The following is a 17,952-nucleotide window of genomic DNA, read 5'->3' as shown; positions in this document are numbered from 1 at the left end:
AAATGCATATCCAAAAAATGTTATAAGGACACTAAACATCAACTCAAAAACTATGGGTAAAAGTCTTCTTGTTCTTCACTTTATGTGAGTAAAGGTTTTTTAATTTAATTTTATTTTATTTGAGATAGAGTCTCACTCTGTCACCCAGGCTATTGTCCAGTGGTGCGATCTCGGCTAACAGCAAGCTCTGCCTCCTGGGTTCAAGCCATTCTCCTGCCTTAGCCTCCCGAGTAGCTGGCACTACAGGCGCCCGCCACCACGCCCAGCTAATTTTTTTTTTTGTATTTTTAGTAGAGATGGGGTTTCACCATGTTAGCCAGGATGGTCTCGATCTCATGATCTTGTGATCCACCCGTCTTGGCCTCCCAAAGTGCTTGGATTACAGGCGTGAGCCACTGCACCTGGCAGAGTAAAGCTTATAATGAATGTTGTGAGAATGTTTTGGTTATCAATGAGAATACTTTAAAGAGAGTATGAGAGACAATATGGAGAAGAGATCCTAGGCAGCCCTAAGGGAATTACACAAGGTGGTACCATGCCTCTGAGTCCCTCCAACTATGTTCTATCTCTTCATCTGTATTGTGTTCCAATCCCACAAAGCAGCAGCATTTTTCTATTTAACACTTCTTTTTTTTTTTTTTTTTTAAATAATTTAATGTGGTATAAGTGTGATTTGGTTACATGTACAGATTGTGTAGAAGCTAAATCAGGGCTTTAGGGTATCCATCACTCAAATAGTATCCATTGTACCCATTAAGTAATTTCTCATCATCCACCCTCCATCACGTCTAAATTGTCTAAGATATTACAATTTCTTCTAAGATTCTGACACTTATCTGGGAATAGTAGTTGCTTATTAAATCAATATTTGCCATGGTGGTTGCGATGTTGACATTCCTGCAGGTGTGGAACAAGACTATCTGATTCTGGATAAATTATCTTGTATTCCATGATCCAACTTCCTTGCTAGGAAGTGATTATCATTTCACTTGTAGGTGCAGTGATAGCGTCTGCATGAAGACTGGAGATTATCTCTGAAACACAGTTGAGGACCGAGATAATTACAAAGTAATTAATGTGGATTCAGAGAGTTATCCATTGACAATGACATAAGTAGCTAGTAAAGTTTCTGTGATGGCCAAGAACACATTAAGTCTCAATGGATAGTAAGTAGAGAACAGTAAGCTCTAAGTTCTGAGATAATTAAGTGAAACTCACGGCTATCATGAAAACTTGGTTAACATGAAATTCTTATTTCAACAAAGTGCATATCCTTTCCATTTATGAGAACTCTGAGGAATAACAAACTTGGAGAGAAAGAAATAGTATGGCAGGAGTAGAAAGATGTGGAATAGAAGGGAAGCCATAGCATATTTGTCGAAAAAAATAAACTTTTCCTCTGTTGTCTGTCACATAACAATAATCAATATGGAATAATTCTGTGACCAGATATGCGGCGTGTTTTCTACCCACACCAAGCAATCCTCCAGTGGATACAAGCTGGGGGTCCTCCAGTTCAACTCAGTCATTATCTACCCGCAGATAGCATCACATCCCCCAGTTTGAGGACTCAGTCACCAAAACTGACGCTCCCATTTCTGATGCCAATCAAAGCCCCAGAGCCTCTGCTTTTGACTGATGAACTATAAACCAGGAATCCCATGGACCCCCCACGACCAGATTTGATTAATTTGATAGAGCGGCACGTAAAACTCAGGGAAAATAATTTACTGGTTAATTATAAATAGTACAAAACGTGCAGATAGAGATGCATAGGGTAAAGTATGAGAAAAGCGCTTGGAGCTTCCATGCCCTCTTGCAAAGACTGAAGGTGTCTTAAACAACAGGGCCTTTATTACAACACAAATCAGGGCAATAGGCGGCAGGCTGTCTGAGATTCATGACTGGCAGGCTGGAAAATTCCATCTTAAGAATTCTGTGAGATCCAAAAGATCCCTGAAAAAGGCAGTCCATCTTTTCAGGTTATCAGAAAAGTCCTCTGTGCCAAAAATGTGTCAGTTTCATGGCCTAACTCATCAGAGAGAAAGAAATGAGAATAGAGTGAGTACTGAGGATACTAAAAAATCCCTCTGTTGAATGAAACAAAATCAAAGTTACTTCTGGATCATGATGAGTTAGGCGAATGATGTACTGTGGGCACCTGCCAAGTGGTAAAGGTGAAATGCTTTTTAGAAGAGAACTGTCAGTCACAGAAGTCTAGCAAGAGACCTGGGCAGGTTGAAAAATACTATGTGGTTCCCACAATACCTGGAATGTATGCAGCTATTTGATGTATGGCACATTCAATTTAGGCAGATGGCATCCTCATAAGGGGTCTCCTCCAGTGTTAAACCGAAGAAGAAATAATATTGCCTCCACATCTGTGGTATTTTCCTCATGTAAATATTCTGGTAACCAATGAGAGATGATGAAGGCTTTCTCACATTCATTGCACTCAAAAGGCACTTCTTCAGTGGTAGCACTCTTTTATGTAAAGAAGCTAGCGTTCCAGCTAAAGAATATTCCCCATTTGCCACACTCATAACACCTTGATCCAGTGTGAACTCTCTCGCCTTGAAGGAGCAAAAAGCCTGGGCAAGAGAATTTCCAAAATTTGCTTCACTTACAAAGCCTCATTCCAGTATGAACTCTCTGATGGCGACGGAACGAAGAACTGTGGCGAAATGATTTTCCACAATCAATGCATTCATATGGCCTTTCTCCAGTGTGAACTCTCAAGTGTTTAATAAGGCTGGAGTTTTCAGCAAAGGATTTCTTACATTCACTGCACTCATAAGGCCTTTCTCCAGTGTGAACTCTCAGATGTATAATAAGGCTAGATCTTCGGCTAAAGGATTTCCCACACTGCCCACACTCATGCCTTTCTCCAGTATGAACTCGCTGATGGTGAATGAGGTTGGACCTTAAGCTAAAGGATTTTCCACATTCACTACATTCATAAGGCCTTTCTCTAGTGTGAACTCTCTGATGCTGCAAGAGTGAAGAGCTTCGGCGAAATGATTTTCCACACTCACCACATGCATAAGGCCTTTCTCCTGTGTGAACTCTCAAGTGTTTAATAAGACTGGAGTTTTCAGCAAAGGATCTCCCACATTCACTGCACTCATAAGGCCTCTCTCCAGTGTGAATCCTCCTGTGTTTAATGAGACTAGATGTATAAGCAAAGGACTTCCCACATTCATTGCATTCATAACGCTTTGCTCCAGAGTGAACTTTCCTGTGGTTAATGAGACCGGACTTTTCAGCAAAGCCTTTCCCACATTCAATACACTCATAAGGCTTTTCTCTAGTGTGAAGCGTCTGATGCTGCAAGAGTGAAGAGCTTTGGTGAAATGATTTTCCACACTCACTGCATTCATAGGTCTTTTGCCCAGTATGAAATCTCTCACCAATATGGAGTGTAGGGTTTTGGTGAAATAAATTCCCATATTTGCTGCACTCATAAGGTCTTTCTCCAGTGCGAACATTCCTGTGTTTGTGATCTCTTCTGGGTTCAGTGAGGCAGGACTTGTTCTTTAATAATTTCCTATATTCCCCACACTCATAAGGCCTTTCTCCACTATGACCTCCCTGGTCTTTGTATATATGTATACAAGTGCTCTGCTTAGAAGGTGCTGCCTCATCTTCCCCTCCATGCCAACAACCTAAAAGCAAAGAAACGCTGGTGAGGTACATGTTGACTTTGTTGAGTATGCAGTCTACCTACAAGAGTATCTGACAAACAAAAAAACTAGTCTATGGAGTTATCTGCACGCATAGGGAGTTGGGTTCAGGTTGAGGTTGGGGCTGCTTAGCATTATCACAGATATAGGAGGCCTCATGTTGTCAAGGGCATGACTAAATGAGGCAACAGACAGAATAACGGCAGGGTCTATAACTCCTTCATTTGCAAACAACTTGCCTGTGGGACCTTATTTGCTGATGACATGTGAGTACTATATAAAGAATATGTCCAGGCCACCACAACATGACTAGAGCACGACATCCTTTGGTCAGGGACTGTTAAGAATGAGTATATTCATGGCCAAGAAACGTGGCTCATGCCTCTAATCCCAGCACTTTGGGAGGCCGAGGCGGGTGGATCACAAGGTCAGGAGTTTGAGACCAGCCTGGTCAACATGGCAAAACCCCTTCTCTACTAAAAACAAAAAAGTTAGCCAGGCATGGTGGCGTGCGCCTGTAATCCCAGCTACTCAGGAGGCTGAGGCAGGAGAATCACTCGAACCTGGGAGGTGGAGGTTGCAGTGAGCCTAGTCCAGCGTGGGCAACAGAGCAAGAATCTGTCTCAAGGAAAAAAAAAAAAAAAAAAAGGATATATACTTCATAGAGGCAGGGCGTGGTGGCTCACACCTGTAATCCCAGCACTTTGGGAGGCCGAGTGGGGTGGATCACCTGAGGTCAGGAGTTCAAGACCAGTCTTGCCAACATGGTAAAACCCTATCTTTACTAAAAATACCCAAAAAATTAGCTGGATGTGGTGGTGGGCCCCTGTAATCCTAGCTACTTGGGAAGCGGAGGTAGAATTGTTTGAACCTGGGAGGCGGAGGTTGTAGTGAGCTGAGATCGCATTATTGCACTCCAGCCTGGGAAACAAGAGTGAAACTCCATCTCAAAAGAAAAAAAAGAATGGGTATATACTTCATAATACAAAATACATGAGTCAATATTGAAGACCACTGCAGACAGAGCAGTGAGAAAAATAGGTGAGGTGTGGAGTCCAGATATATGAAAATTAGTCCTCGGTTGAATATAACAGCAGAAGCGACAAGGTGTAGGACTAATAAATTGGCACTCTCAATAATGGGGAAGGAAAGACATAAAGCGGGGCTACTTCTATTGGCACAGAAATACTGTCAAATAGAAGAGGTATGTGGCACAATTTGAATAGAGCCCTGATGTCATGGCCTCACTCACATGCTATTCTTCAGAAGAAAGCTGCCCCAAGTCCTTGCTAAGGCTGGACTCATTTACATCTTAGGGACAACCACGGGCTCTTCATTTCACCACCAAGATGAGCAACTACATGGAAACTCGATCATGTTAAGTACTAAGAGAAACATAGGACAGATGAACAGCCAATACTGGCTCAGACCAACTCTGCATTTGATATTCCACAGGAAAGGAAACTAAATAGTATAAAAAGAATTCCTTCCTATAAATTTTTAGAGATAAGGACCTGCTGTGTTGGCCAGGCTGGCCTCAAACTCCTGGGATCTGAGTAGCCTCTGAAGAGCTGGGATGACAGGTATTATTGTGCCTGATGAAATACTACAAAAAGAATTTTGAAGTAGGGTATTGCAAGAACAGGCTGTGGTTCATGTACATAATGACCATGTCAGTGCCGGCAATTTGTGACATGAACAAATGTGAGCTAGAGGAAGGAAATGGAACTTGAGACAAACAGAAGCCTTGGATCTGCACAGTCACCCAGACAGGCAGAGGACAACCAAGGTGGGATACATTAGGGTGACTTTAAGACTCCTGACCCTGACTCCTTCTCTGGAAGCCTGCAACAAAGCAGGCTGGAGCTGCTTAAGGAAAGGAGAGTAAGTACACCTCAGTCCAACCAGCAACAGAACCTCTCCAGAGAACTGGAGAATGAAGCTGTGTCCATGGTCCTGATGTGAGAAAGCGATAAGGCATAAAGGAGAGGGGCAGAGACTAACTCAGGTCACAGGTGAATATGAGTACCTTACCCAGGGAGGATATAAGTGTCAAGGTCTCCAGCATCACGTCATGGTACAGGCATCTCTGAGCCTCATTAAGAAGACTCCATTCCTCCAGGGAAAAGTTTACAGCCACGTCTTCAAAGGTCACACTGCTCTGTCATGATGGGGATAGATGAAACCACAAATGGCCCCTATGCTGAAGACCCACAATCCACTTCCCCAACATATCTACCCTTGCCCATCCTCCTTCTCCCAGGATCCCCAACTCAGAAGAGAAACTTTGCCCACTAGTGCCACTATGTCCTCATGGGACCATTAATCATCACACATAGCCATCAGCAACAAGACGCAGATAAGCAAACAGGTATCTCTGCTGTGGTCCTGAAATAAAGGGTTTCATCCTCTCCTTTCTAGCAATTCCCCTGGTATAGCAAAGGTCACGTGAATCCCAATGCAGTGCCTGAGGCCTTTCAAACATAATCTTTATGTACATACACATCCTTCACATTTTTGGACACCACAGACACATGCCAATTGCCGCCACTACCTAACTGCCCACACCATAGGCCTCTCTCTGGTCTTGCCAGAAGTTAAAGTATTTTAATCACCCTTTCTTCTACTGGTAAGAGTAGGAGTCTCACCCTAGGGTTATGGTGATGGCCAAACACACAACACCTGACGCTGAACACAAGTCATCAAGAAAGTTCATTAATCAAATATGCTTACAGCTTGAAAGAAGAGGACACCACTCACCACAGACAGCCACATGGGGGTTGAACTATGCATAAGAGAGAGCAGCCAGGTGCGGTCGCGCACACCTGTAATCCCAGCACTTTGGGAGGCTGAGGCAGGTGGATCACCTGAGGTCAGGAGTTCGAGACCAGCCTGAACAACAAGGTGAAACCCCGTCTCTACTAAAATACAAAAATTAGCCGGATGTGGTGGCATGCACCTGTAGCCCCAGCTACTTAGGAGGCTGAGACAGGAGAATCTCTCGAACCCGGGAGATGGAGGTTGCAGTAAGCCCAGATGGCGCCACTGCCTCCAGCCTGGGCAATGGAGCGAGACTCTGTCTCAAAAAAAAAAAGAGAGAGCGCAACCAGGGACTGTGGTATGTAAGCTTTGCTCAATCAAGAGGATGTGACAGTCCCTGATTCCCTTAAAAGAATGCAACTGGCTTGTTTTTATTTTTAATTTTTGAGACAGGGTCTTGCTCTGTCACTCCTGCTGGAGCGTAGTGGCACAATCACAGCCCACTGCAGCCTGAACTCACTGGGTTCCAGCAATCCTCCCACCTCAGCCTCCTAAGTAGCTGGGACCACAGGTGTGTGACACCACACCCAGCTGCAACTGGCTTGTTTGAATCTCTGCGGGTAGAAATCAAATTGAAACCTGCTACAAATAAATAATAACCAGGAACTCTGCCTAGTCCTCTTGATTAAAAGGGTAGTTAGGCTAGGACACATTATCCAAAAGAGCAGAGTGGGGAGGGGGATTTGCACTCAGACCATTTGAGGTATCACCAGACATAAAAGTAGCACATGATACTGGCCTTAACTTCAGGGCTTATACCATAATGTGGCTGACATCATCCACAGTAGTCTTGGTAAATTAAAAAGGAATCCAAAATTACCACAGAATTCTAATGTTTCTCAATAGCAGTGGTAGCCCCAAATCATTCTTTGAACCCCTCCATGCATAAATCCACAGACAAAAAGAACCACTAGCATTTTCAGATATTTATGGTGCTATTCCACTTCTGTGCTGCATTTGCTATCCTCAGAAACTATGACTTTTTATTTATTATTTTTTGAGACGGAGTTTCACTCTTGTTGCTCAGGCTGGAGAGCAATGGTGCGATCTCGGCTCACCGCAACCTCCACCTCCCAGGTTTAAGTGATTCTCCTACCTCAGCCTCCCGAGTAGCTGGGATTAGAGGCATGTGCCACCACGCCTGGCTAATTTTATACTTTTTAGTAGAGATGGGGTTTCTCCATGTTAGTCAGGCTGGTCTCGAACTCCCGGCCTCAAGTGATCCACCTGCCTCAGCCTCTCAAAGTGCTGGGATTACAGGTGTGAGCCACCATGCCCGGCTGACTTTTTTTTTGAGACAGAGTTTCACTTTTGTCGCCCAGGCTGGTGTGCAATAACACAATCTCGGTTCACTGCAACCTCTGCCTCCCAGGTTCAAGTGATTCTCCTGTCTCAGCCCCTGAATAGCTGGGATTACAGGTGCCTGCCACCACGTCAGCTACTTTTTTTTGTATTTTTAGTAGAGATGGGGTTTCACCATGTTGGCGATGCTGATCTCGAACCCCCGACCTCATGTTAACTGCCCACCTTGGCCTCCCAAAGTGCTGGGATTACAGGTGTGAGCCACTATGCCTGGCACCTATGACTTTCTTCTGTCCACCTAACCCCATTCAAAGTCCAGAACCATTGGTCATCAATCTTGGGCATAGTGACTCTCACAAGGTGACCATATTTGCCTCCATATCTGGTACCAGGCTGAATGAAACACACCAGGCCACACCAAAGTCATCTCAAAATCTTGGTGAGGCCACAAAGTAGCCAATAAACACAAGCTCCGGTCTGAGTGTCATCTTCCCTCAGCTACTCCTATACGTCAGCAAGCATCTCAAGTCTATTCATTCCTTGGAAGCATTATGTCACTTGCCAAACTAGGCTGTCAGATATATCCTCCCTTTCCAGTCTGGCCAAGATGGTGAAACCCCGTCTCTACTAAAAATGCAAAGATTAGCCGGATGTGGTGGCAGGCGCCTATAATCCCAGCTACTTGGCAGGCTGAGGCAGGAGAATCATTTGAACCCGGGAGGCAGAGGTTGCAGTGAGCCGAGTGAGGTTGCACTGCACTCTAGTCTGGGCGACAGAGCAAAACTGTCTCAAAAAAAAAAAAAAAAAAAAGAAACATATATACCCTCCCTTCATGGCCATTTACCTCCCTCACCTGTGTTTCTGAAATCCAGTACCATCACCAGGTACACAAGCAGGAAACCCAATCCCCACTTCCTGTCCAACAGTGTCATCAGCATAATCTGAAGGTTGTGCCTTCCAAATGTGAGCCATGACTCAATCATCTCGGTCCACACAGTAGTCACCATATATTAGATACCTCCAATATCAACCCTTCCCCAGATATTTGCATCTATGTGTCCAGCTGCCCATTTGATAGCTCCATTAAGTAGTATCTAATACATTTTAGAATCTTAACACGGCTGTGATATTGAGAAATATATATTTGGTCATCTCCTTTTCTGGCAGGCAACTCCTAAAATTCACGAAATTCTCAAATTTAAGTGAGTTTCAATGGTAATGAGTTGAATGATGGTTGGTAACCCCTAGATAACTTCACGATGGAGACTCGTCAGGGAAAAGACTATGTCGGGATTCGAGGTCTGGAAAGTTCAGCCCCCACTGCAATCTCCAGAAAGGGGAGAGGGGGCCAAGGGTTAAGCTGATCAGCATTGGCCAATGATTTAATTAATCATGCCTATGTAACAAAGCCTTGATAAAACCCCATAAAGACAGGGTTTGGGGAGCTTCCAAATAGCCAAACACATGGAAGTTCCTGGATGGTGGTGTGCCTGAAGATCATAAAAGCTCTGGGTCGCTTCCCCTTATGCATCTCTTCATTCGTAAACTTTGTAATAAATATTCTTTAAAATAAACTGGCAAATTAAAGCGTCTCCTGAGGTTTTGTGACTGGCTCTAGCAATTTAATGGAAGTCAAGGAAGGGGTCATGGGAACCTGATTTATAGCAAGTCAGTCAAAAGACAGGTTAAAAAAAAAAAACATCCTGGGGCTTGTGATTGGCATCGAAAGGGGTTGGCGGACAGTCCCATGGGACTGAGACTTCACCTGTGGGATCTGATGTCTCCTGGAGAACTACTTGGTGTATGAGGAAAACCATCCACACATATCTAGTCACAGAAGTACTCTGTGTTGATTGTTGCAGGGGAGAGCAAAGCAAAAGCAATTCGTGTTTTGTTCCACTCAGAATGGCCACAACAAACCTCCTGATAGCCTCAGTGAATATTACACCTGCTATCAACTTGCTCATCTCAGTTGATGGAGCTCCCATTGCCACAGCTGCTAAGACCAAAAACCCAGGGGTATTTCCTGAATCCTCTCAAACTCTCACTGTTCCCATTTAAAAACTGAGTTGCTGGGCTGGGCATGATGGCTCAAGCCTGTAATCCCAGCACTTTCGGAGGCCGAGGCGGGTGGATCACCAGGTCAGGAGTTCGAGGCCAGCCTGGCTAAAACGGCGAAACCCCATCTCTACTAAAAATACAAAAATTAGCCGGGCATGGAGGCGCGTGCCTGCAATCCCAGCTATGGGAGGCTGAGGCAGAATTGCTTGAACCCGGGAGGCAGAGGTTGTAGTGAACCAATATTCCACCATTGCACTCCAGCCTGGGCGACAGGTCCAGACTGTCTCGGAAAAAAAAAAAAAAAAATTGACTTGCCCCTCTAAAAAACACAAATCCAGATCTAGCCACATTGCCTAAGCCACAACTCTAGTCCATTAATCCTCACCTCGACTAGTGCAGTAGCTTCCAGTTTGATCTTCCTCCTCCCTCAACCCCACAGTCTGTTGTCCACTCTGTAACCAGAGAGAGCCTATTAAGAAATTGGTAACATCACCTCACCCCTCCAGTTTCCCTTCTAAGTATTTGCACATCCCAGTATCAGCTCCTGGGTGAACCCTCCACACGTGTTACATTAGTTGATAGACATGGCAACAACTCCCCATAACCTATGACACTGATGTAGAGTTGGGGTTTGAGGTTTTTCCAAGATCCCCAGATCGAAGGACTGGAGAAATAGCACATAAGTGTCCTAGAATGTGCGGTGGTTCCTGCCTGTCATCCCAGCACTTTGGGAAGCCGAAGCAGGATGACTGCTTGAGCCCAAGGGTTTGAGACTAGCCTGGGCAACATGGCGAAACTCCATCTCTACTAAAAATACAAAAAGCCAGTTACTTGGGAGACTGAGATGAGAGGCTCTCCTGAGCCCGGGGAGGTCGACGCTATGCTGCGCCCTGATCGCGTCGCCGCAATCCAGCCTGGGTGTCAGAGTGAGAACCTGTCGCCCCCAAAAAAAATTTTAAAAAGACGCCAAGATCTAGACATGTAGGTGAGGACGAGGGACTAGAGCATCCCCTACTTCCTTCTGTGGGTTCCCTAAGTGATTTCGTAGCCAGGAGGTGTGCCAAAAGGCAGGGCTTTCACAAAAGTGTCCGTGCTCAGATTTGATAAATTCAGGCTTCTCTGTAAGCTTTTTTTGGCCCTGCCGCCAGATGATCTTGTGGCCCAGTGCTCAATGTCACCTCTTAATGATTCAACCTCTCAGAGCCTCAATATCCTCATCACCGCCTTCAACTCTGTACTTCCTTTGAACATCTTTTGGGAATCCTAACTCCAACACAGATTTCCTTTGCTCAAAACTGTCCACGGCTTCTAGCGACCTCAAAGTCAAAGGTCAACCCTCAGCCTGGTACTGAAGAAACAACTCCGCCTCGGCCAGGCGCGGTGGCTCACGCCTGTACTCCCAGCACTTTGGAAGGCCAAGGCGGGCGGATCACCTGACGTCAAGAGTTCGAGACCAGCCCAGCCAACATGATGAAACGCCGTGGTGGCACACGCCTGTAATCCCAGCTATTCGGGAGGCTGAGGCAGGAGAATCGCTTGAACCGGGGAGACGGAAGTTGCAGTGAGCCAAGATCGCGCCACTGCACTCCAGCCTGGGCGACAGGGTGAGACTCCGTCTCAAAAAAGAAAAAAAAAAGAAAGAACTGCGGCTCACTCTTCGTTCCCGGTAGACACAAGATGTCCCCGTGTTCCGCATCCTCCTGCCTCTGTCGCGCCTGCAGGCCTTTGCCCGTGCCGGACCCTCGGCCGGTCTCGCTCTGCCGACCGCATTAATTGGGTGTCGGAAACGGGGATCCCACCCGCCGGCGCCTTTCTGTCCCTGACAGAGGCCTGGGCTGCAGGGACGCGAGGAGACGCCCCTAACGATCAGGGGCCTCAGGGTGCGGGTGGGTGAGGCCCGGAGGTCGCAGCACTCACCTGAGCGGGGTCCCTCAGAGCGGCCGCTGCAGCCATGACTCTGTTGGCGGGCGGGGGGACGCGGGCTCGGCGGTGTTCCTGTGGTTGTCCTGTCCCGGGCTGCGACCAGTGGCGTCGCCGAGCCTCAGATCCGCCTGTGCGCTACGGCCACAACCTCTCCTCCCGAGCTCGTCCAGACCCAGAACCTCCGCACGGGCCTCACAGGCCAAAATGGCTGCCACGGCTAGGACGCCGGAAGTCTCGGCTTGACTTTACGTGCCCCCGCAATGGCGTGGCTTCTCTGAAGCTTCATTGGCTCAGTCACGCTTCCATTCCGCAGGGCGGATTCTGGGTAATGTAGTTCCCAGAGATGGGCAGCGCTGAAGGTGACTTTCTTCCGACTTTCGGAAGGGCCAAGCTCCACTGCGAGGGGCGCTAGAAAATGGCGACTCCAGGTCCAGATGCCGAGGAGGGTCTCCCATCTTAGAAGAGGCCATACACACATTTCTGGGGGTATTGTGTGCAACTGATTGCCCGCGTGTTTGGAGGCTTCTTATTTCAGAATTTGTGATGCTCGGCTTCTTCCTTTTTTTTTTTTTTCTTTTTTTTTTTAAAAAGACAGTTCTCTCTGTCACTCAGGCTGGAGTGCAGTGGTGTGATCTTGGCTCACTGTAACCTATGCCTCCCGGCTTCAAGCGATTCTCGTGCCTCAACCACCCAAGTACCTGGGATTACAGGCGTGTGCCACCACACCCGGCTAATTTTTGTATTTTTAGTAGAGACAGGGTTTCCTCATGTTGGCCAGGCTGGTCTCGAACTTCCGTCCTCAAATGATCCGCCTGCTACGGTCTACCGAAATGCTAGGATTATAGGCGTGAACCACCGTGCTCAGCCCATTAGCAACACTTTTATTTATGCTATATCTTTAACCTATAGATTCCTCTAGAAATCTGATATCAACGTCAAAGAGAGAATAAGACAAATGCTATTATCTATTACGTTACAGGACAATGGCTGCGGTGTTCAAACATGGAGTTTGTATGCACAGGGTGCTTTTACACTGAGATATTTCAAGTGCCTTAAATCCATGAGTTCACCTCTTTGCTGGCAAGTGCTCATCATTGTCAGTGGCATTGGAATCAGAGCAACTCCATCTTGAAAATGGCTGGATAAAATAAGGCTGAGAACTATTCGGCTGCATTCCCAGGTTAGGCATTCTTAGTCACAGGATGAGACAGGAGGTTGGCACAAGATGTGGGTCACAAAGACCCTGCTGATAAAACAGAATGCAGTAAAGAAGCTGGCTAAAACGCACCAAAACCAAGATGGTAATGAAAGTGACCTCTGGTCATCTTCACTGCTCATTATATGCTAATTATAATGTATTAGCATGCTAACTCCCACCAGCGCCATGACAGTATACCAATGCTCTGGCAATGTTTGGAAGTTACCCTACATAGTCTAAAAAGGGGGAGGGAACCTCTGTTCTGGGAAATCTCCACCTCTTTTTTTTTTTTCTTTTTTTTTTGAGATGGAGTCTTCCTTTGTCACCCAGGCTGGAGTGCATTGGTGCGATCTCGGCTCACTGCAACCTCCGACTCTTGGGTTCAAGCGATTTTCCTGTCTCAGCCCCCTGAGTAGCTGGGATTACAGGCGCCTGGCACAGCGCCCGACCTGTAAAATTTTCTATACTTAAAAAGTTGGCTGGGTGCGGTGGCTCTTGCCTGTAATCCCAGCACTTTGGGAGGCTGAGGGGCGCGGATCACGAGGTCAGGAGCTCTAGACCAGCCTCACCAACATGGTGAAACCCCCCGTCTCTAGTAAAAATAGAAAAATTAGCTGGGCGTTATGGCGCATGCCTATAATCCCAGGTACTCGGGAGGCTGAGGCAGGAGAATCACTTGAACCCATAAGGCGGAGGTTGCAGTGAGCCAAGATCGTGCCACTGCACTCCAGCTGGGGCGACAGAGGAGAGAGTGAGGCTCCGTTTCAAAAACAAAAAACAAAAAAAACCTTTCTTGGATTATGTTTAGTATAAGTTGGGTATTTAGTGGAAACCTTATTCGGTATTGGAGGTGAGGGTTTCCAGTAATATTTCTTTCCCCAAGCAATCATTTTCTCAGATTTTCAGTGAGTTGGCTCACAAACATGTTGCACCCTAAGAAATTGAAATCTCAAAGGCAAGATGGGTCTCCTGTTGGGTCCACACCAAAATTTGTAAGTGGGGGAAAAGCATTACCCCTCTGTTAGCCGTATCTACTTTTTCTTATCTGAAGCCTCTTTTTGAATCCCTTGGAGTTCCTGTTCAATGGCACTTATTTGGAATGTAGTGACCTTTATAGTTTCATGTGATATTGGTGTCAAGACAGTCTTTTGCTGCTGCATCTGCGAAATAACTTTTTTTTATTCTTTGGAGAGATGAGTTTGAATGCTCAGGAATGTTAATAAAACACATTCTTTAAATCGACGGCTTCTAAAATATCAGAAACTTGAGAGCTATGTTTAATTAGATATCTGGGGGAGGTTAAGTAACCTCACTGGCCAGGCGTGGTGGCTCACGCTTGTAATCCCAGCACTGTGGGAGGCAGAGGCGGGTGGATCATGAGGTCAGGAGTTTGAGACCAGCCTGACCAACATGGTGAAACCCATCTCTACTAAAAATACAAAAATTGGCCGGGCGCAGTGGCTCACGCCTGTAATCCCAACACTTTGGGAGGCCAAAGTGGGCGGATCACGAGGTCAGGAGATCGAGACCACGGTGAAACCCCATCTCTACTAAAAATACAAAAAATTAGCCGGGCATGGTGGCGGGCGCCTCTAGTCCCAGCTACTCCGGGGGCTGAGGCAGGAGAATGGCGTGAGCCTTGGAGGCGGAGCTTGCAGTGAGCCGAGAGCGCGCCACTGCACTCCAGCCTGGGCAACAGAACAAGCCTCTGTATCAAAAAAAAAACAAAAAACAAAAAACAAAACAAAAAAAAGCCTCACTGATTCCATAACATCCCAACGTCATGAGCCACACCAACAGATAATACCTTTAAGTATAAATATTATCCATTTGATTTTTGGCCAGTTGACAAACTGGTGAGTGCTGTTAATTCAGCTAGCTGTGCTGATTTTAGTTGAGGCAAGGGATTGCTCTTTTTTTCCTTTTATCTTTTTTTTGGAGACAGAGTCTTGCTCTGTTGCCCAGACTGGAGTGCACTGGTGCAATCTAGGCTCACTGCAACCTCCGTCTCCCAGGTTGAAGCGGTTTTCCTGCCTCAGCCTCCCGAGTAGCTGGGACTACAGGCGCCCATCACCATGCCCGGCTAATTTTCATATTTTTAGTAGAGACGGGGTTTCACCATATTGGCCAGGCTGGTCTTGAACTCCTGAACTTGTGATCCGCCCGCCTCAGCCTTCCAAAGTGCTGGGATTACAGGCGTGAGCCACCACACCTGGTGGGATTGCTCTGATGTCCACAAGAGACACAAGGCTGTAGCCTGCTCAGTATTTTCAAAATTTATCCTTCAGATTTGATCCATCTGTGAACCAGAGAATATCAACATTTTTACATGATGTCTCCTATAAATCCTGTCTGGACACCAACAGCTCTTCTGTGAGTAGAATACAGTGATGAAATATTTCATCTGTTGTTTCAGGAAGTTGCACTGCAGGATTAAGAGGATTACAGATAGAGAGGGCAGCATATGAAGCAGACAGTATAAGTATGTCATAAGAAACCAATCTATTAACGGAAAATTGCTGTGTATTATGTGAATTCAAAAGAGCTTCCACAGAATGAGGAGCCACTATTACAATTTTCTGAGTAATTGTAAGGAGCATGGCAGTGGCAAAAATGGCCCTCAGACAAAGAGGTCACCCATGTGCTACAAAGTCTAATTGCTGACTGTAATAACCAATAGCCCTACATTGTTCTCCAGTTTTTTGGGTTAGAACACCAAGGGAACTGCTATAGCTTGCACGAACAAAAAACTGCAAAAAACAAACAAAGGAAAAACAGCAGCTAATAATTTGCATGGGCCAAAATGGGGGCTTGTAAGATTTTTCTTTATTTATTATTTGTCCTTCTGATGTCCAATGTATGAGGTTAGGTTGATCTTTCTACAATGCATATAAAGTCTGTGGCATTAGAGAAAAGTTGGACATCCAGCTATGGCAGTAGCCACCCAAGCCTAAAATCCCCTTGAATTGTCTTTTTTTTTTTTTATATATTAGATGGAGTTTTGCTCTTGTTGCACAGGCTGGAGTGCAATGCTGAGACCTCGGCTCACTGCAACCTCTGCCTCCCAGGTTCAAACAATTCTCCTGCCTCAGCCTCCTGAGTAGATGGGATTACAGGCATGCACCACCACGCCTGGCTAATTTTGCATTTTTAGTAGAGACGAGTTTCTCCATGTTCGTCAGGCTGGTCTCGAACTCCTGACCTCAGGTGATCCATCCGCCTCGGCCTCCCAAAGTACTAGGATTACAGGTGTGGGCCACTGCGCCCAGCCGGAGATGTCTTTTACTTTTTGGAGTAGGGTATCAAAGAAGTCCAGTTACTCAATCCAGATGTATATGTGGTTTCTCCTTAGGAATTAAATGTTGCAAATCTTTTAGTTCTGTAAGGCAAAACTGGAGTTTTTCTGTAGATAGTTTGTAAAGCAAAACTGGAGTTTTTCTGTAGATAATGATCTCTTTTTGCTTTTTGTTCCAGGAAGTACAAGGAGTCCTTTTTACAATTATGCAGATTGGAGAAGCATAACAAGAGAAATTTAGCTAAGCTAGGTCTGTCTTTAATATGTGTGAAAAATAAGTTGGGCCTTTGGTATAACCTTGAGGCACAACAGTACAGATATATTGATATCCAGTCTAGGTAAAGGCAAACAAATACTGTTAGGGTGTATTGGTATGCCTAAAAAGCACTGCATAAATCATTAACAGTTAAGATATTCACAGTTTACATGTACGCTGGATAAAAGAGTGTGGGGGCTTAGAACTACTAGTTGATGAGGAATCACAGTAGTATTAAAAATAGCTCTCAAATCTTGTACAAATCTTCATCCTTCCCTGTGAGGTTTTGTGTCAGGAAGATGGGAGTATTAGGACTGGTGGAAGGGATAATCAATCCCTTTTCAAGGAAATCTTTGATTATTTGTTTTATTCCTATTATAGCTTCTTGTTTTGAGATGATGTCTCCCTATGTTGCCCAGGGTGGCTTCAAATTCCTGGGCTCAAGGGATCCTCCTGCCTCAGCATCCTGAGTAGTATTACCTGAAAAATACCAGGTTCATTCACCTGGTGCGTAACAAATGACTTTCCATGAGAACACAGGTTTTTTGTTTGTTTTTTTCAGACGGAGTTTCACTCTTGTTGCCCAGGCTGGAGTGCAATGGTGGAATCTCCATTTGCTGCAACCTCCACCTCCCCAGTTCAAGTGAATCTCCTGCCTCAGCTTTTCAAGGCTGGGATTACAGGCACCCACCACCATGCCCAGGTAATTTTTGTATTTTTAGTAGAGGCGAGGTTTGTTGTTGTTGGCGAGGCTGGTATTGAACTCCTTACCTCAGGTGATCTGTCCACCTCAGCCTCCCAAAGTGCTGGGATTACAGGCATGAGCCACCTCACGCGGCCAGAGAACACAGGTTTTGATCAATACTTTTGTTACTTGTCTCAAGTAAAGAGGACACTGGGAGTATTCTCCAAAGCAGTGTCTCCCTGAGGACAAGTAACAGGAGAGTTTTATGGTATAATGGTGATGGGAGAAGGTGCATCACTGCATGTAGAATTGGGGTCCCAGTTGCACAGATGCAGTGAGTCATCATACCAGCACATAGAAAGCATGTTATGGTAATGAAGCTATAGCTCCTTCCAGAGTAAAGACATCAGCATGTTAATAAGGAAAGTTTATTTGGGTTCATCTATACATTACTTGGGGTCTGTCAGGAGCTGTTTTAACCCAACAAGGTGATTGGATTCAAACCAGGGTTTGGAGAGGTAAAGGCAGCAGGGGAGGAGGCTATAAAGCAGGTTAATTGCTCAAGTTGATTATATTCCTAAAATCCATGGATATCGTCCCTGTCTGCTTACAGAGGCTGAAACTACAGGTGTGCAAGACCATGCCCAGCTTATAGCTTCCTGCTTCAATGAATACTGTTTAATATTGGGAAGTGGTTTATCTGGAGCCACCTTTATCTGTACTGGTGTG

The 17,952-nt window shown here is 45.6% G+C and overlaps 1 protein-coding gene across 2 annotated transcripts; it reads right to left on the bottom strand.

The window, feature by feature from the left end:
* Positions 1 to 1,797: 1,797 nt before the first annotated feature.
* On the bottom strand, positions 1,798 to 12,013 carry ZNF586 (zinc finger protein 586). 2 transcript variants are annotated; one of them, XM_011979716.1, is made up of 4 exons: positions 11,784 to 12,013; positions 7,243 to 7,292; positions 5,718 to 5,844; positions 1,798 to 3,665 (listed from the first exon to the last, which is right to left on the bottom strand). In XM_011979716.1, exons 3-4 carry the CDS (start codon positions 5,749 to 5,751, stop codon positions 2,620 to 2,622), a joined length of 1,080 nt encoding a protein of 359 aa, XP_011835106.1. In that variant the 5' UTR covers positions 5,752 to 5,844; positions 7,243 to 7,292; positions 11,784 to 12,013; the 3' UTR covers positions 1,798 to 2,619. The 2 variants fall into 2 exon arrangements, with proteins under 2 accessions (XP_011835106.1, XP_011835105.1); XM_011979715.1 differs by lacking the exon at positions 7,243 to 7,292.
* Positions 12,014 to 17,952: the final 5,939 nt, after the last annotated feature.

This window comes from Mandrillus leucophaeus, unplaced genomic scaffold (genome assembly GCF_000951045.1).
Source record: "Mandrillus leucophaeus isolate KB7577 unplaced genomic scaffold, Mleu.le_1.0 Scaffold205, whole genome shotgun sequence".
NCBI lineage: Eukaryota > Metazoa > Chordata > Mammalia > Primates > Cercopithecidae > Mandrillus > Mandrillus leucophaeus.
Note: the sequence above shows the minus strand (reverse complement) of the source record. Positions and strands in the feature narration are given on the sequence as shown.

Bases quoted from the DNA above. Each gene is read 5' to 3' on its own strand.
- ZNF586 (XM_011979715.1), bottom strand. From the start codon at position 11,819: ATGGCTGCAGCGGCCGCTCTGAGGGACCCCGCTCAG. The intron at 5,845-11,783 runs GTGAGTGCTGCG...CCATCATGACAG, and splicing joins CTCTGAGGGACCCCGCTCAG to AGCAGTGTGACCTTTGAAGA. The intron at 3,666-5,717 runs GTAAGGTACTCA...CTTTGCTTTTAG, and splicing joins GACACTTATATCCTCCCTGG to GTTGTTGGCATGGAGGGGAA.